We start from the raw sequence: 26052 nt of genomic DNA, 5'->3' as shown, positions 1-26052 counted from the left end.
GCACACACAAGAGAATAGACCATGACGGCTGCCGTGTGTTCCGCAGTCCAGGGAAATTTAGAAGATGCGGAATTCCTCGCAGAACTTTAGGCCCCGAGAGGAGTCTGTTTTGCCTAAAGTAATCAATGCCTCTCTGACACCGCGCCGTGTGAACTCAATGTCTGGGATTGTAAAGTTGATGCCCTGTTCGCGATTGACTTTATTTTTAAGCCATTTGGCGAAGCTCTCTAGGAAGCTTTTAAATGCTGGCTTCATTGTGGCATAAAGGCTTATATCTAGGCTCGCAATAAGCCTGGCAATGATCTCTTCTAACGAAGGATCATTACCAGGGCCAACTGCTTGCTGAGTATTCTCAACTTGGTGCTCAGCAGGAACGTAGTTGGGCATTGGGAGTAAAAATTTGCACTTATGATCTTTAAAATCATTTTTCCTGCTTTTTTTAATGCATCGCACGAACTGCCCTTGAACTAATGTTTCACTACATTTGGCATAGTATGTAAAGAGCCTTCTTTTGTCTGATTGATTAGGCTCATTCTCATAATAGCCGATCGTAGTGAAACATTTTTTCCCACACTTTGTTTCCAATGTTTCAGGAGTTGGTGGATATTTCGTCTTCTTAAATGGAATCCACTCATCATATACATGAGGATCCCATGCAGTCATAATAAAAATAAAGCTTTTTGAATATATTCAATTTTTAAATGATATTTTCACGGGTTAAATATAAAATAAAGAATAAGATGTAAATTATTAAAATATTTAATTTTAAATTTTGAACCCGTGATAAATATTTTTTTGCATTGTTATTAATAATGAAAAATAAAGCTTATTTCAATGAAAATTGTTCTGCAAATTTATTTCACTTTTGACATCACTTTTTCCGTAATTCAATTTTTTACTTTTAATATTTTAGATCTTCATAATATCATTTGAAAAATTAACCATATAAAAAAATCAAGTTATCAATTCACTTTTTCCGTAATTCAAAAATCAAAAATATAAATAATATATCTTTTTATCAAATATTATTATTATATTCTATGAAAAATGAGGTCCGGAAATTTTGCGGATTCCCGTAACTCAATTTTACGGAAAAAGTGCAGTAAACTATTCAAAATACGGAAAAATTGGTGTAAACTAATGATTTTACGGTAAAATCACGGAAAGTCCCGGAAGAATATATGTGCCTATATGAAATTATACAAAAATGAATCAAACGCATTTTAAAAGATTGTTCTTGTATTATAAATGCTATTCGCAGATTTATTAGTTGAAGAAAATTACCAAATTTTTGCCGATTTACAAAAAATGATTTACAAAGCATATTTTTATAAGGCTTTAAAAATCTTTAAAATGCGACCGGTGACGGAAATCCATGGTAACCAACCGCGGTTCCCGTTTGGAATGCCATAAGAGAATCTAATAACAGTTAATATATTCAATGAATTCATAAAAAGGAAGATTTTTCATTTTGAATTTTGATACGGATTTTATTTGAAATGATATCATTAACAGTTCAAGATTAGGTCAGGTAGGTGGGGCTTCCAGGCGCGTTGCGCCCTCTAGCCCATAAGAAATTTTGCCCAAGACCCAAGAGGAGGACCGAACCTCAGCCGACCAGCCGGTGACAAAACCAAAACCGTTGTTATTTACATCATATTAACGGTGTCACTTTTTAAAATGTCACTTTTTATGTCGCTTTTCACAAATTATATATGTTTTCATGTTTTGTCACTTTTTTGTCACTTTTCAGGAAAAAACATTTTTATTATTATATATAAATGAATTTTACAAAACCGCCGTTACCGTTCTTTGGAAATAAGAGTAGATGTAAAGATATTATATTGAGAGAACTTAAGAAACTACCGAATGGTCTAACATTTGTAGATTTGTTCGGTGGAAGTTTCTATATATCCCATTTATGTCATACCGTATTTCCTGACTCAAAGATTATATGCAATGACTTCGACAACTATATGGACCGTCTCAAACATATTCCAGACACAAATAATATATTGAAAGAGTTAAAAGAAAAGATACCTATAGGTAAGATGGAACGTATACCATTAGATAAGAAAAATATTGTGAGAGAGGTTTTGAAAAAAGCAGAATATATAGACTGGGATAGTATATCTGCTAGACTATTATATAGTGGTGCTATAAGAGTTCATGACATTGAAACACTTATGTCAAAAGTTTTATATCTTAACTATACAAATGTTTTCAAAGAGGACATAGAAAAATATATTGAGGGTATAGAGTTTGTGAGATGTCATTGGACAGAGTTGTATGAAAATATAAAGACAAGGAAAATTTTTCTTTATAGTGGACCCGCCGTTCTATAACACATGGGATTTTCAATACCAAGTAGACTGGACTTTGAGAGACTCTTTAGAAACTTTAGACGTTATACATAACCATCCATGCTTTTACTTTACATCCGATAAAAGTGGTTTGGAAACCGTTATGAGATGGTTAGAGGACATACATGACTATGAGTTTATATATGACAAGATAGAATATGAGAGAGGCCCTATAAACCGGAGAAAGTGTCACAATAAAGAAATTTTATTAGTAAGTAAATGTGGTTTGAAATAGGACTATTTGTTTTAGGTTTTTTCCATTGTGTCATTTATTTATTTGACGTGGCAGAAAAGTACAGAGAATATGAAGATGAACCAATGCCTGCAAATGTTCAGCATATGTACTCGTAAGAGATATTTTTATCTAATATTAAATGGACGCACAGAACTTAGCGAATGCACAGCAACCTGGACAACCAAACCCAGAGAATATTCCAAATGAAGTTAGAATACAAACTGCAATGGCAAACTATGGTCAAGTGCCAACAGATGTACAAATGCAAACTGCCATGTCAAATGACGCTGCGTTAGGTTTGCCACCATGGTATGCAAATATGAGATGGAAAGAGTTTATACAAACCCTGAAGTGGGATATAAACAACTTTATGCAGATGACGCGAACACAGGAGTTGACCCAGAATATGTTTTCTACCAGAGAGAAAACAGAATGTATGAGCTCCAGTTAAAGAATGCTATGGAACTCAACAGGAAACGTAAGAGACTTGGCGGACATTAGATTTTTACATATAGTAAAATGGGTTTCTTCAGTAAGATAGGAAACTTCTTTCGAAATGTTGGAAGAGGTATATGGAATGGAATAAAATCTGTCGGAAGAGGAGTATGGAACGGTGTCAAAAATATTGGTAAAAGAGTAGGTCAATTTGTTGGTATTATACCTAAAGACCCTGAACCAGAAGAACAAGCTCCTGTTATACAACAGCCTGAACCTGCACCACAGTCTAGTTGGCAACCAAATCCAACACCTCAACCGTATTAAAAAGTTATTTTTTATCGTTCGATAGTAGTTGTATATGAAACTAAGTTCTAAGTAAAACGCATGGTATAATGGAATTATTCTTTTTCTTCCATCTGTAGTAAACCATACTTGAAAGTCTGAAATACTTCCACTTGGTGGTTCGTATAACTTTGTAGGTTTTTCGTAAAAGTCATTTGCCAAGCATAAGAAAGAGTTTTGGGCGCCAGAAAATGAAGCATGAACTATCACAGCATCTTGGTCGAAAACATCTTTAAATAAATATGGTTCATCTCTTGCATATCGACTGTAGATATTTGCTAAAGGAGGTTCAACTTTCTGATTTAACATTCTTTGCAAATAATACCATGACATTGCAGTGAATTCTGTATATATTTGTTCGTCTTTATTTGGATTGTCTTCGTAGATTTGAAATGACACTTGTGAATTTTGTTTGTCATATACAATTCTCACATAAAGTGTGCTATCGGTATTCGCATATTCATCAGCATATTTTGCATAACATGAATTTATTTTATCTTCTATATTTTTTAATGCAGTCTGTAGAGAAGATGAGAGGTCAACTTGTATTAGCTCAATTTCTTCCTACATTTTTCGTTGCCCTTCAGATGTATAATCTATATGAAACCTTACAATAAATGGAAAACTTTTATCTTCTACAGACACAAACTTTATTCTTCGAAAGCCAATAGCTTTTGTGACGGATGGGTCTCTTAACCATCTTAATGGGTAGTCAAAACGATAGCCTTCATGCTTTATAGTATCTAAGTCAAACTTTTGACCGACATTAGTAAAAAGTTCATCTAATGGTTTAGTTGTAGCAACTCTTGAATTTTCTTTTTCTATTGAAAGCATTTTTTATCTAGAATAAAAATGTCAAATGAAACAGCGTCTATGAGAGAAATACAACACAACCGACAACTCATTATGCAAGCTCTAAATAAGAACACAACAAACTTTTCAAACTATTCTAAGATATCTGAGTCATTGAAAGGGGGTGACTTAAAACTGACATTAAACCCTATAACAGATGAGTTTCTATTTCAAGACAATAAGAATAATACTGTCTGTATAAATCCAACAAAAGGAACTTTAAACGAGAAACCTATAAATGAACTTCTTTTGAAAGCAGATGTTGACAACAAAGCTGACAAAGAATATGTAGACGATGCAATAGCAAAAGAAGAAGAAAGAGCTAACAATGCTTATGCAACAAAAGAACATACTCATCCTGAACTAGCAGACAAAACATATGTTGACAATAAAATGTCAAGTGAAGTGACAAGAGCTGAAAACGAATATTCTAAAAAGACTCATATACATTATATTAACCAAATACCAAGTCTTAAGGAAACATTAGAGACAAAAGCAGATAAGACTCATACACATTCTATATCTGATATTACAAACTTACAAGAAACCTTAAACAGGAAAAGTGACGTTGGACATACACATTCTATATCTGATATTACAAACTTACAAGAAACCTTAAACAGGAAAAGTGACGTTGGACATACACATACCATTGCAAATATTACAAACTTACAAGAAACCTTAAACAAGAAAAGTGACGTTGGACATACACATACATCTTCTGAAATAACAGACTTAAACTTTAGCCTAGAAAATAAAGCAGATAAAACATATGTCAATGAAATATACCAAAGTTTGATAGGAACAAAAAATATTGAAACTATTGTTGGTGACTTTTCTGTCAATGAAGAAAATAAATATTTTAGATGGCAGTTGGTACAGTCCTTAAAAAATGGTACATGGTGTAAACTCATTCCGAAAAATAACAATGAAATGTATGTAAGCTATAAAAAGAATGATGGTACACAAGTTAAAGCTCCATTAGACAACAACTGCTACTTAAACCTATATGGAACGAACAAAAGAAATATTTAAGAGTTTTGAAATGGTGGATATGATATTACCTGACCCAGCTCCGGCACCACATTATTATGACTATGGAGATGACGACAGAACACCACATGTAGATGAACAAAAGCTAACATTATATTTAGATTATTATAGATATAAAAGATATAATGCAATAGAAAAAACGAGAATAGTATATTATTATACAGATGACAGAATAAATATTATAGTCAAGACTTTACTTACCCTGAAAACATAAGATTATATTATAAAAAAATATTCTGACACAAACCAGAAGAAACCTGAAATAGTTGCACTATATTTTAAGTTCAAAAGAGACAATCCTATAATATCTCATATGTTTGATTTAATGAACCCAGTAGGTTCTATTTATACATCTATGGATGCAAGAGGTCCTCAAGTAATGTTTGGTGTTGGTGAATGGGAACAAATAGTCAACAGGTTTTGTATTTGCAAACTCTTCAAAGGAAACAGGTGGAAGTAAAACGATTTCAGGTGAAAATTTACCTGCACACAGTCATTACATAGATTTAAGTACATCTCAAGCAGGTTGGCATAGTCATAGATATTGGGATTGGTCAGGAATGACAAAAGGTAAAGGATATGATGTTAAAGACGACGTTAAGTTTGCTATAAATTGTTACTGGGATGACACGCAGGGAGAAGGAAACCATACACATTTCGTTTCAGGATATACGCAAACAACGGGACAAAGTAAAGAATACATGCCACATTACATGACAGTTTACGCATGGTATACAATTGCTTAGTCGTCATTTTCAACTTCTTTAGCATATTCGTCAGGAGTTATCTTATATTTGTTAGGAACTGTCTTTGAAAGTATACCACCTTGAACTTTGACAAGTTTGAAACGAGGTCTGACAATAGTAGTTTTATCTTCTGCTTGCAGTGTGTACATTTTGCCATGTTTGCCTAAAACTTCATAATATTCTCTTGTATACTTTCTTCTATTTTTACGAACACGAATGTGAGTACCTGTCGGGTACTTGTTGTTGTCATAGTCAATAGTATTTTCATATGGGTCGCGTTTGGGTATTTCTATTTTTACTTTGTCACCTTTCTGAAGTTTGAAGCCGGCATTCTTTCTTGTTTGTCTCTTTTGACTAAATTATTAAATATATAGTCTTTCTCTAAGTCAGGGTTGTTTTTCATTTCTTCGGGGGAGTGGTTTCCCAAACCTTTTTGTTTACGGTTATTGTAAATATTTAAAACTTGTCTCATCTTTGCCTGGGAGAAGTGTCTATACTTGTCGTCATATGACATTTCATTTGCTTCACCACATTGTGGTTGGTTTAAGTCTCTTAACATTTTTATACCCGTCAATGACACCAAGAGCAGAATGGTTTTGGTCGACAATGAAATATTGGTTTACATTTTTTGAACGCAGATAGTTTTTTACATCATCTGATTTGAAAAGAACTTTCACAGTCAGATGTCAGTTTTGTTGGATGGTATTTGTCAACGAATATTGTCAAAGCTGCTAAGATATCTAAAATAGCTTTGGACTGTAATGGTATGGCTTCACAGTATCTTGGTTTTGACCAACAAATATTAACCAGTATGGAGTCCATCTGTTCTAACTCTCGGAATGTTTCCAAGATATCCATAAACCAAGCATTTGGTGTTGAACTAAAGATTTTTATCATGAGTGCTTTCTTTGTCGCTTTAGAAACATAGGGTCCTTGTTCGGATTCGTCATTTTTTACCCTATAAGAAATGGGTTTATTTGGCGCATTAGCAGGAGTCGCATCTAGATTTTTACCCGCAGTGGGAACAATAGCCAGAGGTGCATTTGGATTGGAAGGAAGATTTTGAGTACATTAGGTATACTTAAAGAGAAAGCACAACCTATTATACAAACTGTACAGAAAGGTTGGGATGTAGCACGAGATGCAACAAATCTTATTCCAAATCCTGAAACAAGAGGAAAAGTTCAAGGATGGATGGACAATGTAGGAAGACAAGCAGGAAACTATTATAACAAAGCAAATGACTACTATAACCAAGCAGGACACTATATGGACCAAGGTGAAAGATTCTTTAACAGAGGATATAACCATGCACAACAGTGGGTAAACAATAACCAACCTCAACCGCCTCAAACGTGGGGAATGTAAAGTTTTTTATTGAGATGAAATGAACAATGCAGCATTGAGACAAATGAGTTCAAGATGGATTTGTCGGCTTCCAGCATTTAAACCGATACCATATAGTCAGGCTCAGCATGTGAAACTGAATGATATTATTAAAGGAACCATCCCACCTCCACAACAACAACCAGTTGAAAACAAACCAAACTAAAATTTTTTACTGAGATGAAATGACCGAAGAAGTTGAAACGGTAGATTTGACACCACAAACAAAAAGTTCAGAACCATTGTCAAAACCTGTCAAAGAACTTACAGATGAAGAGAAAAATTCAATAATAGAAAGTGCCAGGTCTGGAAATACAAACCCTAACTATAAAGTCACTTTTCATAGAAATGGAACGGCTAGTATCTCAAAAAAGAAACAGACTCTCACAAATAAAATATTGAAGTCTGAAGGAGCTTTCGAGACAACAGATGGAAAAGTTTACTTCACTGACCAACAGTTCATTATAGAACATCTCATTGACTTAGAGTCGAAATATTCTAAACTTTACAACAAACACAAAAAGTTGAAAGGAAAACAAAAACAAATGGCATATGATATTTATGAAGATGTTGACGACACAACTGTTCCTGCAAGTGAAGTAAAGTCAGAGGAACCGAAAAGTGACGAAAAACCGATAGAAGAAGAAAAACCAAAAACTGAAGATAAACCAAAACCAAAGTTTAGTTTCCAAACTAAACCAAGTCAACCTTCATTAGCTGGTATGGGTTGGCGTCAAAGACTTATGGCAGCAGGCGGTTATGTAAAGTAAAGAAAAAAATATTTTTTTATTTTTATAAAAATGCCCCCATATAGAATGGATAGAAAGTCTGCTAGAATAAAAGCAGAGTTACAAAGATATGGTTGGAGAGTTTCGAAGAATTTTAAATATAGGAAGGGAAGACCCATAAAAGTCTATGACAAATTGTCTGGTCTTCGCTACGAAATGGATTTGGAAACAGCACGTGCCAATTATCCAAACAGACTAGAGAGGTTAGAAGAAGAACGTCTTATGGACATGCCTTTCGATGTTAGTGAACCTCAAGTTGAAGGACACGACGGCTTTGCCAGATTCTACTGGAAACATGACGAACAATTGCATCCTTTGAGAAGGAAAAAAGGAAAAGGTGAAGACGCACATGCTCCCATGGAAAGAACAAGATATGCATATGAAAAGTATCGTGAAGTTAGAAGTCAAATTACATCTGGTCGAACCTTTACAGTAAACTTTGACGAAGGAAAGAACAAAGAAGGCTTCATGGGAGTACTTGCTGCAATTCAAGACGGAAATAAGAAAGGACACAATCTCAGATTGACCATAACAGATTTGGATGGTCACATTTACTATGCACATGGCAATGAACAAACAGCCGCAAAACTTCTTGACGCTTTCAAGACTACAAAGAGAGAACAAATGGTTGACTCCGACTCAGACATTTTGAATGCAATTGAAGGAATTGCAAGTGTCAAGTTCGAATGGTACCAACCTAACCCTCAAGCAGTCAGACAACATGCTGGATACTTCCCGTTCATAAATAAGTCTGACATTGACTTGACAAGGTATGGAATTTACAATTCAATTGAAACAATTGTCAAATGAACCTTGCATTCTTACATGTCTCAGGAACTCTGGTCTTGTTACAGATGAGAAGATGAAGTATCTTGAGTCATGTGTGAAGACAAGGTACATTCTCAGAGGTCAATTGGCAAAAATTGCACCGTTGGCAAATGTCAATATCCGAGTCAACATACCTACAGCTAAAGGTTCTTCACATGACGACTATGTTGTTGACAAAGACTTACCATGGTTGAAGATTGTAATTGTCCACAACCACTTCATGTTGAACGAAAGTCTTACAAACCCATTCTTTGGTAAAAGTAAGTGCAACATTGTCAGAGCTGTAAACATTCTTTTCGAGAAAGGTTTGTTGGAACCAATTCCAGATGACAAGCTGACAGAAACTTTTGTACCAAAAGACGAAACAAACTTTTCATTGTTAGCAAGACCAAAAGTTGTTCCAGACAAAGTTCTAGTACAAAAGAAGTACACAGTTCCACAAGGAGTTGGTATGTTCGGATACCAACCTGAACCAGAAGAACTTCCAATGAGGTTGCAAGAACTTCAAGATGCTATAAACAAACTTCCATTGAGACATCCAATTGACGTCAAATTGTATTGGAGAGCATCTGAGTTAGGTCAGAAGGTTTTATATGAAACAGGTTGCTTCGACGATGTTTATGAGATAACAGGAGAAGTTTCTCAGAAGATAAGAGACTCACTTGAATTTCCACAAACTGGACCAATTGGTTGCGACAAGTTCGACTCAGATGAAAAGATATACTATGTCGACCTTAACGCTGCATACATGAGGTTTGTCCAATATATTCCGACTGGAATTCCAAACGAAGATGGTGAGTTCCCGGGAAGGAACTATACAGTTGGAAAAGTCATACAACAACTGTATGATATTAGGAAAGCTTCAAACCCCAAACTTGCAATGACACTCAAATTGCTTATGAATTCGACATGGGGATATTCCATTAAGAAACCTCAAGAGATGAAGAGTAAACATTATGAGAAGGTCGACAACTTTGTTGAAAGGTTTTCTCCTTTTGTTTTGAAGTACGAATTCACTCAAGGTCAAAGTGGCTTAGTAACCACATTAAAACCTATTGTCGAACATTGGTCTTACCCTCAGTTCGCAAAGCAGTCCTTGACAAACAAATTCTTCTCCGAAGTCAAATCAAAGTCAAGGTTTACTATGAGAACATTGACGCACTCATGACGAACGAAGAAGGATACAACAAACTCATTGAAATGGGAATGGTCGGTGAAAAGATGGGTCAATTCAAATTGGACAAAATTTTCACCGAAGTTCATGTCCTCTCCAAGCGTAAGTACTGGGGTGTTAAAGAAGATGGTGAAATAGTTAAACATTGCATGAAATAAAAAATTTTTAAAAAAGTGACATTTTTTTAATGGCGTACATCCCTGAGCGCTTCGTCCAGTTCAACCAAATGTTGGTCTCGGACCCAGGCAAGAGATATTCCAAGCCGAACTCGACCGTCTCTTCAAAGAATGGATTGAAGACTACAGAGGAGACGAGTGGTTGACAATTGAATTTGCTCGGGCTTGGAATTGCTACAGAAGGGTCTTAGACGTGGACCCAAGACTCACGTACAGAGGTTGGGATGTGGTCTTCACATTCCAAAATTGGTACGAATACCAAAAATAAAAACTTAAATTTACTTGGGGTTTTCCCCTAAAATAATTTTTTTACTCTTAGAACCACTCGAGGTTCTCCTTACGGTTGTTGAGCTTGTCACCGTCAATGTGTCTGACCTTCGTCTTCTTGTCTGGATTTGGAACCCATTGAATTGCGACAAGCTTGCCCATGGAGATTGAACCGCGATTCCGAAGGTTAAGGTTCAAGTGTCCCAAGTTGTTGAGGACTGGGGTAAGAACCTTGCCTGTCTCCTTGTTGCGGATTTGGTATGGGTAGGGTTGGGAAATTTCGTAAGCGTCATCGGCAACAAGGGTTGCCCAAACTTCCTCTTCTTCGTGTTTCTCTTCTTCCTCTTCTTCCTCTTCTTCCTCGACAATTCCTCCTTCAATTTGGTACTCACGAAGTACGGTGTTGCATGTTCTGTCCTTTCCGAGTACCTTCCAGATGGCGTCTATCTCTTCGAAGAAACGGTAGATGAGTCTGGCAAGGTCTCGGTTCTCTCTCTCGTAATTGCGCAACGATTCTGAGAAATCGTTCAGGACTTTCTCATTGGAAGCTTGGTTCATGAGGACATCGGCTTTGAGATTGGTCATCTCTGTCATAAGACTACTTTGGAGAGTCTTAATGGTGTTTGTCAGATGAGCTTTCAATTGGGCAATTTGAATTTGAATTGGGCGCTTGTCTGGCAACCTTGAAAGGACATCTGCCATTGTGTTCGGCTTCGGTGCTTGTTCGGACATCGAAAAAATGAAGTGGTTTGAGAATGACGGTTTTACTTCAAAAAGCTGGTTATGACAGTTAAGTCATACAACAAGTTTAAAATAATATCTTGCTCTTCTTCTGAACGTTTGTTGTCTCTTCCGATAAAAGTTTCGAACATGAGAACCAAAAAACGTTTTTTGAGGAACCAAAAGAGTTCAGGCAAATTTTCATATTCTGGATATGTTGGGAGCAGTTCAAAACATCTGAGCTGACTTTCGGACAAAATTGGGACAATGTCAGAAAATTCATCTTTGGTCGGACTGCTTGAAGGTAAGTCCCTTACATGTAAGTAGCTCTGGTAAAGTCTTCTCATTTCTGCTAACTTTTGGAGTATAGCTTCGTAGTTTAGAAGTTTCAATTTTAATTGTCTTATTCCACTCTTACTTCTAAACGGTAAGTATCCATGAGGTCAAGAGTAGCTTTGGTAGCTTTAAGTGGAGCTATCTCTTCTTTGACTTGTGCAATTTTGGTTGCAATTGTGGTTTGAGCTCCTTCAAGTTCGCCGTCTATGTCGTTCTCAACACCTTCAACCATAGCTTGAAACTCTTCATCGGTCCATTGAGTTTGGTGTGGGACGAGTTTAACTTGCTTCATTCAAAAAATGAAAAAAATGTTTTTACTCTAAACTGCCATATATGGCTATAAGTGCTTTGTTATAGACTTCTTCTTCACATGAGTCTTTGACAACTTGAGAGTTCTTGTTGGAGTTGGGTCTGGAATTTCAATTCTCTCTCGAGCGCGCATTCCCCACTGTCCTTCTTGCCACCATAAACTGTGTATTGACCGAACTTGCATTTGCAGGAAGACCGGTCACTACAAGGTTCACAGTTGAAATAGTTGTACTCATACCTGGTGAGTACGAGTGTGAGTAAAAACATAAAAAAAGTAAGTTAAAATGAGATGTTTACTGAACTGGCTGAATGTCGCCTTCACAGGTTATGTAGAACGGCTGACCAGAGAAGTGAAGGAGACCCTTGAGAATTTGGTTCATTCTTGGGAAAGGGTTCTCTCTGTTTGGAAGTAGTATCCAAGGACGCTTGGCAAAGAACTTTATAATGGCTTCCTTCTTTGCTTGCTTTATGTCGTCGAAAGGAGTGCCTTCTGGTACCTCAATTGGAATTCCAGTCGAAGTCTCGAGATTCAAGGCAGCCCTTCCCGTTATCCAACCGTTAACAAGCTTGCCTTTTACATTCTGCCTGAGGAAGTCTTTAACAAGCTCGTTAATTTCAATTAGGTAAATTGCCTCGTCGGTAGGTTCGACCTCGACCATTGCTACTGTCAGAAAAAGTACTGCTACTGTCAGAAAAAGTACTGCTACTGTCAGTAAAAGTACTGCTACTGTCAGTAAAAGTACTGCTACTGTCAGTAAAAGTACTGCTACTGTCAGTAAAAGTACTGCTAGTAGCAGAGATTTTTATCGTTGTGGTCCGACGGTTAAGCCACAAACGGATGACTGACGTCCCACCAACCGAGTCCATTCCCAAACCAGAGGAACCTAAAGAACCACAACAGTCTCCTCAGCAACCTCAGTTCCAGCAAGTACCTCCGAATTACTACCAATTTCCACCTCAAGGTTACTACCCACCACAAGGCTTCCCAAACTACCCTCCTCAGCCTATGCCTTACTTCCCCAACCCTTGGTTGTTCCAGCAAGCTCCACCCCAGCAATTCCAATTCCAATCTCAATCGAAGAGAGACCAAGACTTCGAAGAAGGTCTGAACCGCTTACGCAAAGAGTATGCTACAGCTCCAATGGAAGACGACAGGCTTTCAGTCTCTTCCCTCAAATCGACCGATTCGACTCGTACCACAGATTCGGTCAAAGACAGAGACGACTACCTCAAGCAGTCTGAGAGACTCTTCATCCTACAACCATTTACAGTTGGAGCTCTCAAGAACATGCGCAATTACGAAGGTCAGACACCAGCTGGAGACCGCAAAACAGACGTACTCGCAAGAGCCGTCCAGCTCGTCAAAACAAAGACGGAGATAGTCGACTTCATACTTGCAGCTTGCCCTTACAAGTAAAAAAATAAACAATTACGAATTAAACTTTTTACTCTTTCTTTTCTGAGTTGTTTAGAGCTGGTTTCTCTTCTAGAAATCTTTCATACTCTTCCATGGTCATGTAATTGCGAATTTGGTACGCAATTCCAGGTTCGTTGTTTTTGAACCTGATGTATGTAACGCTTCCATCCTCCTCAGGGAAGTAAGCTGCTAACATCTGACCAAGTTTTCTCGGTGACTCGGAGCTCATAAAAATGTCACTTTTTAAACGTTAAGTTTTTAGTCTTAATTTACCCTTTGTTTGTCAAGGTAGTATTGGAGTGCAATTTCTCCAAATTCTCTGTGTCGAAGTTCTTCAGCATTTTCCAAGGTGTACCTGGAGAACTCAAAGAAGTTGTCAAGAACATACTGCCATGCTGCTCTTCTGAGTTCGTCGGTATTTTGGAAGTGTTGCACCTTCGAGTCTTCTGACATGAAAAAACGACACTTTTTCTATTAAACCGTTTTGGCATTTCTCATGAGTGAGTATAGTTCTGCCGAACCATTGGAAGAGAAGAAGTACTCTTGCTGGCAAAAGACAAAAATAGTTGCCTTAGTTGTCATTGCAATTGTACTCGTAATTGAATTCATTGTACTTCTCTTCACGTACATAAAACTCAAGGACGGCATATGCTTCGCGAAGAGATATCCTTACTAAGACTAAACACTTACATTTTTCAAGCTTGACTTTTTACAATTTGAACTTTGTTTGCGTAGATATGAATTCTGAAAGAAGTATGAGGGTCTTGTATGACTTTGTACTTCTCCCATAGTTCATGTCGGTCAAACTTACCTGCCATGGACTCTTTCATAAGTTCCATGAAATCGTCTTCGGACAATCCGGGGAAAAGTATTATGTCAGTAAGTATTCTTTTAACATCCTTACTTAAACTCTTTGCTGTCTGTACACAAATGACAACTGAGATGTTAAAGTGTCTGAGCTTTTTAAGAATTCGACACATATCTTGTTCTCTGTTCTTTAACAAAGGATGAGAAGCAAAGTCATCTAAGATAAGAAGACATCTATGAGGGTAAGTCTTCCAATCGTAAGATTGCAATTTCTTCGAAATGTATTCTATCTCTTTCTGTTTGTTTCGGAAGTGTTTCTTCTCTAATATTCTCTGCATTTCCTCATTAGGTTCTTTAAACTTAGAATTTATATACTCATTTATAGCATTATACTTCAAAACTCTTCTTTGGTACTTCTTTATCCAATCTAACAACTCAGTATCCTTTATACATACTAACTTAGACTTCTTTATAATATCTTTGAACGAATTGACGGTTTGGTCAAATTGACCAGAAGTCGAACAAATAACAACTAACTCATAGAATGGGTTCTTCTCATCTAGTTCTTGTTGTTGTGCAGCCATTTTAAGATAAGTGAAAGTCTTACCCGACCCAGGTGGTGCAATTAGACCTGTTATACCATTCTGAGCAAATAAGAACTTTTCATGTATAGGCTTTATCTGAGCATTTTCTAACTTCCTCTTGTTCTTGTTTAAAACATTCTCAAATTTCTTGTCAATGCCAGCAAACTTTTTTTCTAACATATTTTTAGAAAAATTAAAATTTTTATCTTTTAGAAAATGTCTAGCGATTTCGCTATCTATATTCGAGACAAACTTTTTGACAGCAAAACATCTGTCGACCATAAAATCTTACATAGTGTAAACAAGAAAGGTGAATTTGTTCTAAAGTTCTGTTTCTGGGAATATGACAAGAACCATAAAACATTACAAAGAGCAGTCTTAAAATTTGTCAATGACAGACTTGTTGACAGAGATGACGCTGATTGGAAAGATGAAGTCCAACAAAAGTTCTTAGAATGCAAAGAAGACACATGCGCTGTTCTTGAAGATGAAATAGAAAACAGAATAGATGAGCTATTAAAGGACAAAGAACTTTTACATAAATATGGTTCTGAGAAATTTGACATATCTCCACCAGAGAAGAAGAAGAAAGAAAAGAAAGAGAAAAAAGTAGAAGAGAAGAAAGAACCTGAACCAGTTCCAGAGAAAAAGAAATTTGACATGTAAAAATAAAATTTTATTTTTAGAACATTCCTGGGTCAATGTCAATGTTCTCTTCCTCTTTAGGAGTAAACACTGGCTTAGACTCTAAAATCTTTTTACCCAATTTACCTTGAACTTCTACAACTTTAGACTCATAATATTCATAGTCGTCTGTCTTCTTTGGTTCATAAGGTATAACAAGTTTGTATGCTTTGCCTTCTTTAAGGTTTGAGAACCTTCTGTCAAAACTTTCTTTGACTGTTAACAAACCTTCTATGTCTAAGTCTTCAAATTTCGCACCATTTTTAGTCACAATAGCAAACTTAACTGGTTCGATGTTCCAAACTTTGCTGAATGAAGACTTTTCAAAATGGTAGAAGTAAACATTCAAATATGTGAATGGGTCTAGTTCTTCTTTAAGTCCTGACATGTACTTGTTTACTGAAATATATTTCGTCATCTTTTCTATCGGATAAAAAAATATTTTTTTTTAAATTTACTCAGAAAAAATTTTCTTTGTATATACACCATTCTGAACATCTAAAAGACTTTTGACATTTGCCAAGAATGTTCGTTTAGACGCTGGCATATAACCATACTCTTGACAATATTGTTTATATTCATTATATATTGACCATTCATCTAAACACTCAAAGTCAGTTTCATCTATGAACAGTTCATATACACTCTTGTTTGCTTCTAACAATGTTTGTCTCTCTTCGGTATGTGGAATTTGTCTTGGATTGAACTTAGAAATATCTAATGTCATGAAATATGAGAACAAGTGGTTGTAAAAGTCAGATGTCAAACATTCTGACAAAGCGTCAAAATATTCTGTATCTTGCATATGAGCTTCTGACGTTCTGACAACTACATATCTTCTGTCAGAACTTTCTAACTTCATCGGAACAGCATTGTTTGAAACCATAATGAAGTTTGCAACATTTTCACAAACTCTTTGGTCTTTATACTTTCTTTCAACAACTCCAACTTTGTCTGTTATAAGACTCTTCAAAGCATCTGAGTTCAAAACTTTTGTTGTATCTATACTTTGAAGTTCATTGCAAACTATAAGTTTCATATTCTCTATTGAGGAGTTAAACTTGCCACAGAGTCAAATTATAATGAGAGCAGTTTCATTTTTAGCACTTGGATGTTGTAAGATATTTGCAAACCAACATAAGATATACTCATAGACTCTTTCGTTTCCATTGCATATAATTTCTTTGACATGGTCTAACCAAGCTTCTATAACATTTTCTTTCCATTCTACTTGTTCGTATTTATATCCAGTGAAGATAGAATAGAAGTTTGGAGAAGGTGTATAGAACTTTATACCTCGAACTGAAAAATCTTCTAACTTTGACAATAAGATATCCCAAGCATCTAACATCTTCATGCCAACTTGTACAACTTTTATTTTCTTAAGTTTCTGTCTACATTCTTGTTCAGACACTATTGTTGCTCTTGGTTTGTTAAAGACAACATCCCATTCTTTCATGACATAACATTCTGGGGCAGAGTCGACATAAATGACTAAACGTTTCAAATTCTCGACTGCTTTGTTATAGTCTCTAAATGGACACATATTTCTGAATGCTTGGAAGTCATAAAAATCTGAAACATCTATTCTGTACATTTTTATAAAAATAAAAAAATATTATTTTTTATTCTTGACTTTGTTGTTCCATTTGTTGCATTTGTTGTTCTTGAGCTATTTGTTGTTGAAGTTGTTCTTGTAATACAATACTTTCACCAGTTGCATCTTCCAATTCGAAACTTTCTGCCGTCATTGACAAATACATAGGACATAAAAGTTTTACAGGAACAAAGTTTGCGTCAACTAATGTCAACGTTATACTTGCCAAAGTGTTTGAGTTCACTAAGGTTGAAAATTCTGCATTCGAATGAACAATAGGCAAACCAGCAGAGAAAGTATTGTTTATACGCATAAGTATCTTTTGGTCATAATAGTTTCTGTCGACATTCGAATAGCACTTTGAACCTAAGTTTGAAACAATATATAAGATTGGTGTGCTTAATGTCAATGGAATAGATTCCTTGTTGACACCTTTTCCTGTTATAGGAAACTGTTGGTAGTAAAAACCAGAAATAAGTTTTGTATTATAGCTCATATCGTTTATAGTAAACTCAGTCGGACATCCAAACATAATGAAACCTGCTCTAGTTGCAGCACATGTTACACCCGTACTTAAAGTATTAAATAAGTCAACAAAACCTGTTGGTGGTATATCTGAGTAAGTATCTTCAAAGGAGTATTTTTTACCATTCACAACAATAAAGTCTTCTGGTGTCAAAAGAGCAAAACAGGCTTTAGTCGTCATTGTGTTTAAGGTTAGTTTACAATACCATCCTTGAGGACTTTGTAAGTTTGTTGTTATAGAATTATATGACTCAGGGTTTTTAGTCGTAATAGTATAAACCATTATGTCTTCTGCCATTTACTTAGCAAATAAATTTTAATGAAATGTTGTGGTCGTCAAATATTTTTATAACGTCTGGGAAACTATATTTTAAGTTCAACGTTTCACCTCCTTTCATAACGTATATCTTGTCAATGACATTATATGAAACACCACAGCAACCAATGTCGGGTTCTATTTCTTTGATGTTTATATCGTCTGCCTCTGTCAAAAGTTTCAATAGTTCTTTAAAACTTCATGAGGTGCAATGACATATGAGTTCACTTTTACAGGGTTGTGTTCGACCAAGTTTAACATTATACTTAAAGCTTGACAAATCTTCTCCTGAGTTTGAAGTTTGTCTTTCAGTTGTTGGTAGTCGTTTCGAATATCTGCAACAGAACTTAAGTCTCTGTTAACTTCAGGATATGTTGGTTCTTTTACAGGAACAATTGTTATACCATCTTCGTCTTCGTATGGTTTCCCCACTTCAACATCTCTGTCTTTGACATTGACAATAACACTTTGACTGTTTGTTTGAGTTGGTGAATTTAACTTCACATCTGCCACCGCCATTAAACCTTTTGAAACACTTACGCTTCTATTTTTCGGAAATGACATTTTACTTAGAATAAAAAGATGGACGTATTCGGATATCTTATTGAATTGAAGCAGAACAAAGTTTATACTCACAAACAATACAAATACATTGACAGAATAGTTCTTTACACAAAAAATGGAAAATGTTATAGAATAGCATATTTGCTGAACCAAAATATTTTCATAAAGCAAAGAAAGTTGGTATAACTGAAATGGTGAAAGTTCTTGAAGCAGACAAAAATATAACTTCAAAACTGACCGATATTACTAAAGGAAAGTTTATAATACAATATTATGTCAAAACTGGCGTACTGTCAATATTTGACGGAGAGAAGTCAGTTCAAGAACAACTTACTGACCTGCTGCCAAAATCTGCTCGATGGAAGCTGTCGTTATGCCAATCTGAGGAGCCCCAGCAGGTTTCATCGAACGAATCTTCAAAAGAGCATCTTCCGTGAAAGTGCTATTGGTTTTGTAAACTTCTTTGCTCTCAATTCATCTGGACCGTCTCTGTCACCAGTATATTGTATTTGAACTGTACCAACAGTTGAAATACCACCCATAAAGTCTTCTGAGTCAGCAAATGGAATGCCAAGCCAAAAGTTTGAACGGTCTCCATTTGTATATTGAGTTTTTTGACCTTCTGTATGAGTCCATACTTTCACATATGGCATAATAGAACTTTGCATTTCAGGGTTAATAGTTGTTGTGAAGTTGTTGTTAAAGTTCATAGCATCTAATGTCAAGTTGTATGACCTCATATCCTCAACTGTAGAATATTCTTCTCTTGGATAATATTTACCATCTATGTTTATATGATATTTAATACCAGGGTTGTAGAAACAAGAATAGTCATTTATAGTTCGTCTGAACAGTACAAACATAGTATCTGCATGTTTCATTGCAGTTGTTAAAGCAATATCTGTTCTTGCACCTGCGGCTCCTGGATTTTGGTTTCCAACTTCACCTGCAAAGTCTTTGACAGATATTTGGTGTATAGGGAACATAAGTGGAACTGCAATATATTTGGCAGCTAAAGCATTTGAAATATCTGGGTCCAACATATAGACTGCAAGTCTGCTTTCTATTCTCTTGCATTCAAACTTTTCGCATGTGAACTTAACTGGGTCCCAAGCAGTTCCAGCAGCATTGAAATAATAGTTTACTTCATTGTTGAAGTTTGAGAAACCAAAGTCTAAGTCAACTTTGTCTTTGCAAAATTCGGCGAATGACGTTTGATTTGTTCCCTTTACGTCTGTAATAGTGAATGGGTCTTGTGTTGGTGCAATGACTAAGTTATTTTTGCTTGGAGTAAGTTCGATAGAAATTTTTCCTGCCCAGTTTGGTAAGTATCTTAAAAACCTGAAGATGAGGAAAGATGACAAAGGAACTCTAAGTTTCAGTTTTACTTTAGTGGCAGCAGTTCCATCTGAACCAGAAAGGTTAACATAAACTCCTGGAACCTTAGGGTCAAGTCTTCTTATTTTCTCAATAGTTGCATACTGGTCTGTTTGTTCTCTAGCTTGTGGTTGTACTGAGTTTCTTAAAGCGAACCATTCATAGTTTGCCCATGTTACTGTTTGAACTAAGTCAGAGTTAGAATATATCTTATATCCCATAAAAACTTCTGGAGCATATTGGTATCCGACATAGAAAATACCATTGCAACCTTTCTTACTCTCAAGTCAGCAGAAGGTTTTATTTCAATGTCTTGTTCCACGTATAAGAAAGAGTTGTCAATAGAAATAATGTGAAACCTATCGCAAGCAATATCTACTGTTGTTGAAGAACCTTCTCCAAACTCACCTACGTTTCCATAAGAAACAGCAGTTGTATATTCGTAAGTTCCAGGAACTATTTCTGACCTTCTAATGCATTGTCGCATTCGTTATACCATTCGGAAACATTTCCGTTCATGGCATCCAAAACTGTTGGCGTTATATTCTGAGCGGCGTACATTTCATATGGGTAAAAATATAGAATAGTTGGATTTATATGTCATAATAGAACCCACTCGGACCAAGCTTTACTTTCTTCCTGACTGAGTTTTAACTGAATCTTTAACTCTTCTTTTTCCTTCATTGCACTACTTTCACTAGATGAAGTTACTTCTTCACTACTTTCACTTTGTTCTACTCTTCTCTTCTTCTTTGTTCGCTTTTGGTAACTTGCCCTCTGCTTCAAGTTGTAGCATCTTTGCCTCATGTTCACCTAGTATGTTGTAAATTTCCCATGTCCTTTTGCCTTTGGGCTCTGGTCGCCCATCTCAGGTAACCTATATCCTAGAAAGATTTTGTCATAGTTTGTATTTGAGTCTTCGCTTATTGTTTGCATGACTCTTTCCTGAGTTTCCGGTTCAAGCTCTTCAAATATAGCTTGTCCATATGGAATAAGCTCGTTTCCAAATATATGTTTTTGTAGCCATTCTGGTTTCTTTCCATGTAACCAATAATATCTTTTGTGAATGGGAAAGCTTTTACCCAACGTTTCAGTCTTGCGTCATTTATTTCTGTAGTTGGTTTTATTTTGTCATGGAACATGTTTTTCAATACTAACATTTCATTTGGTACTGTCCATTTGAGTTTTCTTAAATATTCATCCCTTCTCAGTTCATTGTCTGCAAAGTAAGTTTTTATGACATTTTGCAAACTTTCGTTTGCAAGGTCATGTACAATAGGTTCTTTCCTTCTCTCTCCCTAACTTTCTTTCTAAACTCTTCACCAAATATACCATCTCTATGGTTCTGTGTAGTTCTTTGAGATAAATGTTCTAGAACGTCAGGTGTTATATTTCCCTCAGCCATGTTCATTTCATACGGTCCAAAATATCTGCATCTTTCATATCTTTCAATGGCATTAAAGCGCGCTGAAAATACCAGTTATATCTGGTTCACCATTCACTTCCATTGCGTCTACAACTTCTTGGAATTGAGGTTGTAAGTTTATGAACCACCTATCCGGATTAGCTTTATGACCCCATCTCATTGTAGTTCCATAGTCTGCAGAAACAAAAGTAGGTTTGTTTCCATATTGGTTAGGTTCTGAATGAACTTTAAACAATGTTTCATTTCTATATGTTTTGTTGAAATTTAACCTTTTATTTTCACCGAGTTCAGCCAAAGATTGAACGTTATATGGTCGTAAGTAAAAAGGATTATTGTATTTGCGTACATTTTCTTTCAGTACTTCCATTCTATGCTGAATATTTTCATCTGATGTTGGAGTCTTTTGTATGTCGGTGAACATTTTTCGATATTCTTCTACTATGTCAGCCGAATTTTTCTTAGACTCTTGGAAAGATTCCATATTCACCTCATACTCTTGTTGAGGGTCAAGATTTTTCGGCTGTTCCAAATCTTCATCTAGTTCTGTGAAGTTAGTTTCCAAAGGAGGAACTTGTTCGTTTCCTTCAGGCTCTTCTAGCTGTTGTTGCTGAACTATTTCTTCCATGTCTGGTTGTATCTGAACTTCTTCCTGTTGAGTTTCTTGTACCTCATCTGCTGGCATTTCATATATTCCGAGACCGTTTTAACAAGTTCCCTATCTAAGTCATCCGGACTCATAAACCTTTCTTCTTTCGTTCCGTCTCTATTTTTTACGCGTTTCATGAAGAGAGTTGAATTATCATTTAGCTCTGACATCAAATATCTCGGAGTAAATTCATCCATGTCATTTGGATGATATGCTATTAAATCATATCCCTTTGCGAGCTTGTATTTTCCAGGTTTGAGATTATATCCGATTTTATGCTGAACCATAAAGCTAAATAGGTTCGGGTCAGTATTTCCTTCCTTGAACTTTCTAATAGCTTCTTTATATCTGTCACTAAAGTCAAGAGTATCTGGGTAACCATAATCTTCCTTAAGCATTTTTAAGAATTCTTGGTTTCCTTTTTCTCTACTTCTTTTATGTCTTTGCTCTGTTTGTGGTTGTTGTTGTGCAGGGTTTTGAACTGTTGGTTGCTGTGCTGGTGTTGGGAGGTGGTTGTGTGTGCTGGTTTTGGTTGTGGTGCAGGTGCTGGATTTTGAACTGTTGTTTTTGGTTGTTGTTGTTGTGCTGGATTTTGAACTGTTGGTTGTTGTGCTGGTTTTGTGCATGCCTGTGTCTGTGTCCATGTGACGATGAAATGTTTTAGGTAGTCCTGGTGCAGGTTGCTTCTCTTGGAGGTTTGGTGGTATATAAATTCCAACAGCTGGCACATATGTTCCATCTGCAGCATAATGTCCTACCTGACTTTTCATTCTTAAGAAAGCATTTACTAGGTCTTTTTGGTCTGTTGTAACTCTTTTTCTTGACTTTCCACAACAGCTGCTCTAACGGCATCATAGGCACTTTGAACTGCCTGTCTCGTTGCTGCATCTGTTATTTTCGTCATATTTTGTGCTACTTCTCTTAACTCTTTGTCGAAACCTTCAGACTTCAGTTTCTTTCCAGATGAGAAGTCGTTCACTAGTTTCACCTTACTATGAAGAGCTTCGAAGGCATTCTTAAAGTCAGCATTCATTAAAGCTTCATTTGAACTGTCTTCATCCGCTTGTATTTTTGTCCTTATTGACCCTATAAGTTGGGCTGCTTTAGCGTTGGCTTGGGCATCTAACCAGTCATTATTAGCTTTTATAATATCTGCGCTTTTCATTGCCTTTTGCATGGCTGCGTCGTTATTTTTACTTTCTTGTGCTAAGTTTTCATACTGTACGGTTTGGTTTTGCAACTGTAAAAGTTTTTCTGCCTTTACATTTGCTTCAACTTCTTTTTATACTCATCGCTATCCATATATGTCTTCATGGCTTTTTGTTTTATCTCTTCATCTTTCAGTACTTTATATTGAGTAGTATGGTTTTTCAAATTTATAACATCTTGTTCCATTTTTGCTACTTCTGCTGCTTTTTCTGACACTTTTTCGCATATTCCTCTGTACTTAGTTCTTTCAGTTGTTCTTCTTTCTTCTTTTTCTCTACGTTTAACTCATTGAGTTTCTTTGTCTGTCTGTCATATTCTAGTTTCTTTTCGTTTTCACTTATTTGTTTCTGTATGTCTATGTTTGACTTTTTGACATCTGTTATTGATTTTTGAGTGAACTCAAATTCATTTGACTTTGAGGGTTATAAGCTGTTCCGTCTGCAGCTCCACCATAGCCTGCCATTTTCGCTAAAAGTGCCGCTCTTAAACCTCCACTCTGTGCACCAATAACTCGGTTTAAAAGCATAGGGTTGCTTGACATTTGTTGCAACATAGTGGGGTCATTCATCATTTGTTGTTGCAACTTTGTTGTGGTGTCAGTTTTACTATTGGATGTTTCAATGCTCCCTTCCTCTTACGTATATTCTTACGTAGCTTACGTGGCATTTTAAGTGAAGTTAAAAAGCGGTTTTTGACAGATGTTTATATGACACTTTTTGTTCAGCAAAAAAACTACTCGGTCAAAGTGTTGTCAGTTTTGTAAAATAACCGTCCTATCTCATTCTATAAGGGGAGAAAGGCTTCTCAAAGTATACTTCCTTGGAACGCCTGTAACTTTTCCTGTAGCGATGATAGACCCTTGCTTGTCCGGACAAAGTTATACTATTTTGAGTGCTCTACAAAAAAGTCAACGGCGACGACTCTCAAAAACAGTTGTGTAAAAAGTTTTACCGTTGGACAAAAAAGTATATATAGAAAACAAAAAACGTTTATAGTTCATTCAATATTTGAGATAAACCGTTTTTCCAACGGTAACTATTAAATAAAATAAAAAATAGAGGGAGTTACCGTTGACGAAAACGGTTTATCTCAAATATTTAAATATCTGTCTTTTTTGGTCAGTTCATTTTTATCGAATGGAAGCCAACGCTGTTAACCACAATTCAAACATTAACAATTCTCAACCGCTAACCAAAGCCAAAGCCCCACTCACCTCAATATAATATCTTTACATCTACTCTTATTTCCAAAGAACGGTAACGGCGGTTTTGTAAAATTCATTTATATATAATAATAAAAATGTTTTTACTCGAAAAGTGACAGAAAAGTGACAAAACATGAAAACATATATAATTTGTGAAAAGTGACACATTATATAATGTTTTCGACCAAGAAGAAGGCTTCTTCCCAGAAGCAATGGAGGAGGAAGAAGAGGAGGAGGAAATACAAGACTCTATCCAAGAAGAGTCCTCCGAATTCACACCAGAAGACTAACAATTTTCCGAATAAAAACTTCATTTATACTAAACATCTTCGGGGCTAGAGGGCGCAACGCGCCTGGAAGCCCTCCGAATAAAAACTTCATTTATACTAAACATCTTCAGGGCTAGAGGGCGCAACGCGCCTGGAAGCCCTCCGAATATAAACTTCATTTATACTAAACATCTTCGGGGCTAGAGGGCGCAACGCGCCTGGAAGCCCCACTACCTTTTTTTAGATTGTATTTAATAATTATTGTGTAGATATTCGGATGGAAGAATCAATATTATTCTGAAGCGAAGAACATACTGAAAAAATTCTCAAATGTGACATTTTTTACAGTATTCAATCAATGTATTTAGAAACAATGATAAGTTCATTCGTGCTTTAATAGGCTCATTGGATGGTTCTGACGAAAAAATCAAAAAATCAGACATTTTTTAGGGCGGTCTAGAACGATAATTTTGTGATTGTGTGGTTGTAGATCCAAATTTGAACAACCCTTAAAACGAGGAATCTTGAAATTTCGAAATAGTTTAGTCGGTTTTTGCATTTTTAAAATGTTAGTCACCTTTCTCCTTCCAAAGTGAAAAAAAATTGTTTAAAATATAAAAAGAATTTTTATTCGCATAGGCGACAAACAAGGATTTATAAATAAATAATGGGGCTTTGAGTATTGATCTGAATTGAATCAGATAATTAGCCGTAAAAAATCTTCTAATAACGATTTCTCATGCATGAAAGATGGCTATGAGTGGCGTTAATGAGGGCGTTTGATAATTGGAGTTGAACATAAAATTTGGAGATCTTAATTTTTGAGAATTTTGGTGCGATCTTACTGGTACAAGCAAGAGTATGGAAGGAGATTGAACTGAGAAAAAAACTAGAGCATGCAAAAGAATCATGCTACAGCTTAGTTGAATGTCATTTATGCAAATAAAAATATCTTTTTCAAATTTCAAACAAAATTTTGCCACTTTTTGAAAGAAGATAAGGTAACAAACATTTTAAAATGCAAAACCTAGACTTAAACTATGCCGAAATGTGAGCTCACCGTTACGGTTTTTTCTTTTTTTGGGGGCTCGCAAGCTCGCCCCCAAAGAAAAAACCGTAACGGTGACTAACATTTAGGAAAAATTTTCGAGCGAATTATATTTGTTTTCATATTTTAGGGATGCAAATTTGGACGATAATTCGAGTTTAGGAAGATAAATTCTAGTGCGTTTTTATTTTTTTGGCTCTAAAAAAAATACGGCTACAATTTCAAATAGAATGTGCAGTTTCTCAGAAACATTATACACCGGAGCGAAGAGAGTAAGAGATATAAATCAAATAAATGAAAATTTACAAATAATAAAAATAAAAAATATATATATGAGTAAAAAGTTATGGAGACATTTGGTAAACA

General features: G+C 35.8%; 15 protein-coding genes and 5 pseudogenes across 20 annotated transcripts, besides 2 other annotated features; 8 read left to right on the top strand and 12 right to left on the bottom strand.

Moving 5' to 3' along the window:
- Window positions 1-1412: part of a mobile genetic element that runs on past the window's edge.
- On the bottom strand, window positions 58-663 carry TVAGG3_0501920 (uncharacterized protein; the record flags this gene model as incomplete). The annotated part of the gene is made up of 1 exon (XM_001304110.1): window positions 58-663. The coding sequence occupies one exon, from the start codon at window positions 661-663 to the stop codon at window positions 58-60; it is 606 nt and encodes a 201-aa protein (XP_001304111.1).
- A 1995-nt stretch (window positions 1413-3407) lies between the features above and the next one.
- TVAGG3_0501900 lies at window positions 3408-4212 on the bottom strand (annotated as a pseudogene). Its single transcript has one exon. A coding segment is annotated over exon 1 (805 nt).
- An 18-nt stretch (window positions 4213-4230) lies between these two features.
- TVAGG3_0501890 (phage tail repeat-like family) lies at window positions 4231-4592 on the top strand (the record flags this gene model as incomplete). The annotated part of the gene is made up of 1 exon (XM_051236664.1): window positions 4231-4592. A coding segment is annotated over one exon (362 nt), but the record flags the coding sequence as incomplete, so codon positions are not given.
- A 139-nt stretch (window positions 4593-4731) lies between these two features.
- Window positions 4732-21527: a mobile genetic element.
- TVAGG3_0501880 (uncharacterized protein) lies at window positions 6026-6178 on the bottom strand (the record flags this gene model as incomplete). Its single annotated transcript, XM_051236663.1, has 1 exon — window positions 6026-6178. The coding sequence occupies one exon, from the start codon at window positions 6176-6178 to the stop codon at window positions 6026-6028; it is 153 nt and encodes a 50-aa protein (XP_051094487.1).
- Window positions 6997-7397, top strand: TVAGG3_0501870 (annotated as a pseudogene). Its single transcript has one exon. A coding segment is annotated over exon 1 (401 nt).
- On the top strand, window positions 7417-7581 carry TVAGG3_0501860 (uncharacterized protein; the record flags this gene model as incomplete). The annotated part of the gene is made up of 1 exon (XM_051236662.1): window positions 7417-7581. The coding sequence occupies one exon, from the start codon at window positions 7417-7419 to the stop codon at window positions 7579-7581; it is 165 nt and encodes a 54-aa protein (XP_051094486.1).
- On the top strand, window positions 7601-8185 carry TVAGG3_0501850 (phage tail repeat-like family; the record flags this gene model as incomplete). Its single annotated transcript, XM_051236661.1, has 1 exon — window positions 7601-8185. One exon carries the CDS (start codon window positions 7601-7603, stop codon window positions 8183-8185), a length of 585 nt encoding a protein of 194 aa, XP_051094485.1.
- TVAGG3_0501840 (uncharacterized protein) lies at window positions 8360-8973 on the top strand (the record flags this gene model as incomplete). The annotated part of the gene is made up of 1 exon (XM_051236660.1): window positions 8360-8973. A coding segment is annotated over one exon (614 nt), but the record flags the coding sequence as incomplete, so codon positions are not given.
- Window positions 9066-9867, top strand: TVAGG3_0501830 (uncharacterized protein; the record flags this gene model as incomplete). Its single annotated transcript, XM_051236659.1, has 1 exon — window positions 9066-9867. A coding segment is annotated over one exon (802 nt), but the record flags the coding sequence as incomplete, so codon positions are not given.
- On the top strand, window positions 10293-10649 carry TVAGG3_0501820 (annotated as a pseudogene). Its single transcript has one exon. A coding segment is annotated over exon 1 (357 nt).
- TVAGG3_0501810 (HNH endonuclease family) lies at window positions 10697-11380 on the bottom strand (the record flags this gene model as incomplete). The annotated part of the gene is made up of 1 exon (XM_051236658.1): window positions 10697-11380. The coding sequence occupies one exon, from the start codon at window positions 11378-11380 to the stop codon at window positions 10697-10699; it is 684 nt and encodes a 227-aa protein (XP_051094482.1).
- On the top strand, window positions 12852-13430 carry TVAGG3_0501800 (uncharacterized protein; the record flags this gene model as incomplete). The annotated part of the gene is made up of 1 exon (XM_051236657.1): window positions 12852-13430. One exon carries the CDS (start codon window positions 12852-12854, stop codon window positions 13428-13430), a length of 579 nt encoding a protein of 192 aa, XP_051094481.1.
- Window positions 13459-13659, bottom strand: TVAGG3_0501790 (uncharacterized protein; the record flags this gene model as incomplete). The annotated part of the gene is made up of 1 exon (XM_051236656.1): window positions 13459-13659. One exon carries the CDS (start codon window positions 13657-13659, stop codon window positions 13459-13461), a length of 201 nt encoding a protein of 66 aa, XP_051094480.1.
- On the bottom strand, window positions 15504-15923 carry TVAGG3_0501780 (protein of unknown function, DUF4108 family; the record flags this gene model as incomplete). The annotated part of the gene is made up of 1 exon (XM_051236655.1): window positions 15504-15923. The coding sequence occupies one exon, from the start codon at window positions 15921-15923 to the stop codon at window positions 15504-15506; it is 420 nt and encodes a 139-aa protein (XP_051094479.1).
- Window positions 15960-16544, bottom strand: TVAGG3_0501770 (uncharacterized protein; the record flags this gene model as incomplete). The annotated part of the gene is made up of 1 exon (XM_051236654.1): window positions 15960-16544. One exon carries the CDS (start codon window positions 16542-16544, stop codon window positions 15960-15962), a length of 585 nt encoding a protein of 194 aa, XP_051094478.1.
- Window positions 16578-17102, bottom strand: TVAGG3_0501760 (uncharacterized protein; the record flags this gene model as incomplete). Its single annotated transcript, XM_051236653.1, has 1 exon — window positions 16578-17102. One exon carries the CDS (start codon window positions 17100-17102, stop codon window positions 16578-16580), a length of 525 nt encoding a protein of 174 aa, XP_051094477.1.
- TVAGG3_0501750 (protein of unknown function, DUF4106 family) lies at window positions 18142-18462 on the bottom strand (the record flags this gene model as incomplete). The annotated part of the gene is made up of 1 exon (XM_051236652.1): window positions 18142-18462. A coding segment is annotated over one exon (321 nt), but the record flags the coding sequence as incomplete, so codon positions are not given.
- Window positions 19128-20105, bottom strand: TVAGG3_0501740 (protein of unknown function, DUF4106 family; the record flags this gene model as incomplete). The annotated part of the gene is made up of 1 exon (XM_051236651.1): window positions 19128-20105. A coding segment is annotated over one exon (978 nt), but the record flags the coding sequence as incomplete, so codon positions are not given.
- Window positions 21528-23006: 1479 nt separating the features above from the next.
- On the bottom strand, window positions 23007-23351 carry TVAGG3_0501720 (annotated as a pseudogene). The gene has a single exon. A coding segment is annotated over exon 1 (345 nt).
- A 193-nt stretch (window positions 23352-23544) lies between these two features.
- On the bottom strand, window positions 23545-23831 carry TVAGG3_0501710 (annotated as a pseudogene). Its single transcript has one exon. A coding segment is annotated over exon 1 (287 nt).
- Between the last annotated feature and the right edge of the window lie 2221 nt (window positions 23832-26052).

Source organism: Trichomonas vaginalis, chromosome II (genome assembly GCF_026262505.1).
Source record: "Trichomonas vaginalis G3 chromosome II, whole genome shotgun sequence".
Lineage (NCBI taxonomy): Eukaryota > Parabasalia > Trichomonadida > Trichomonadidae > Trichomonas > Trichomonas vaginalis.
Note: the sequence above shows the minus strand (reverse complement) of the source record. Positions and strands in the feature narration are given on the sequence as shown.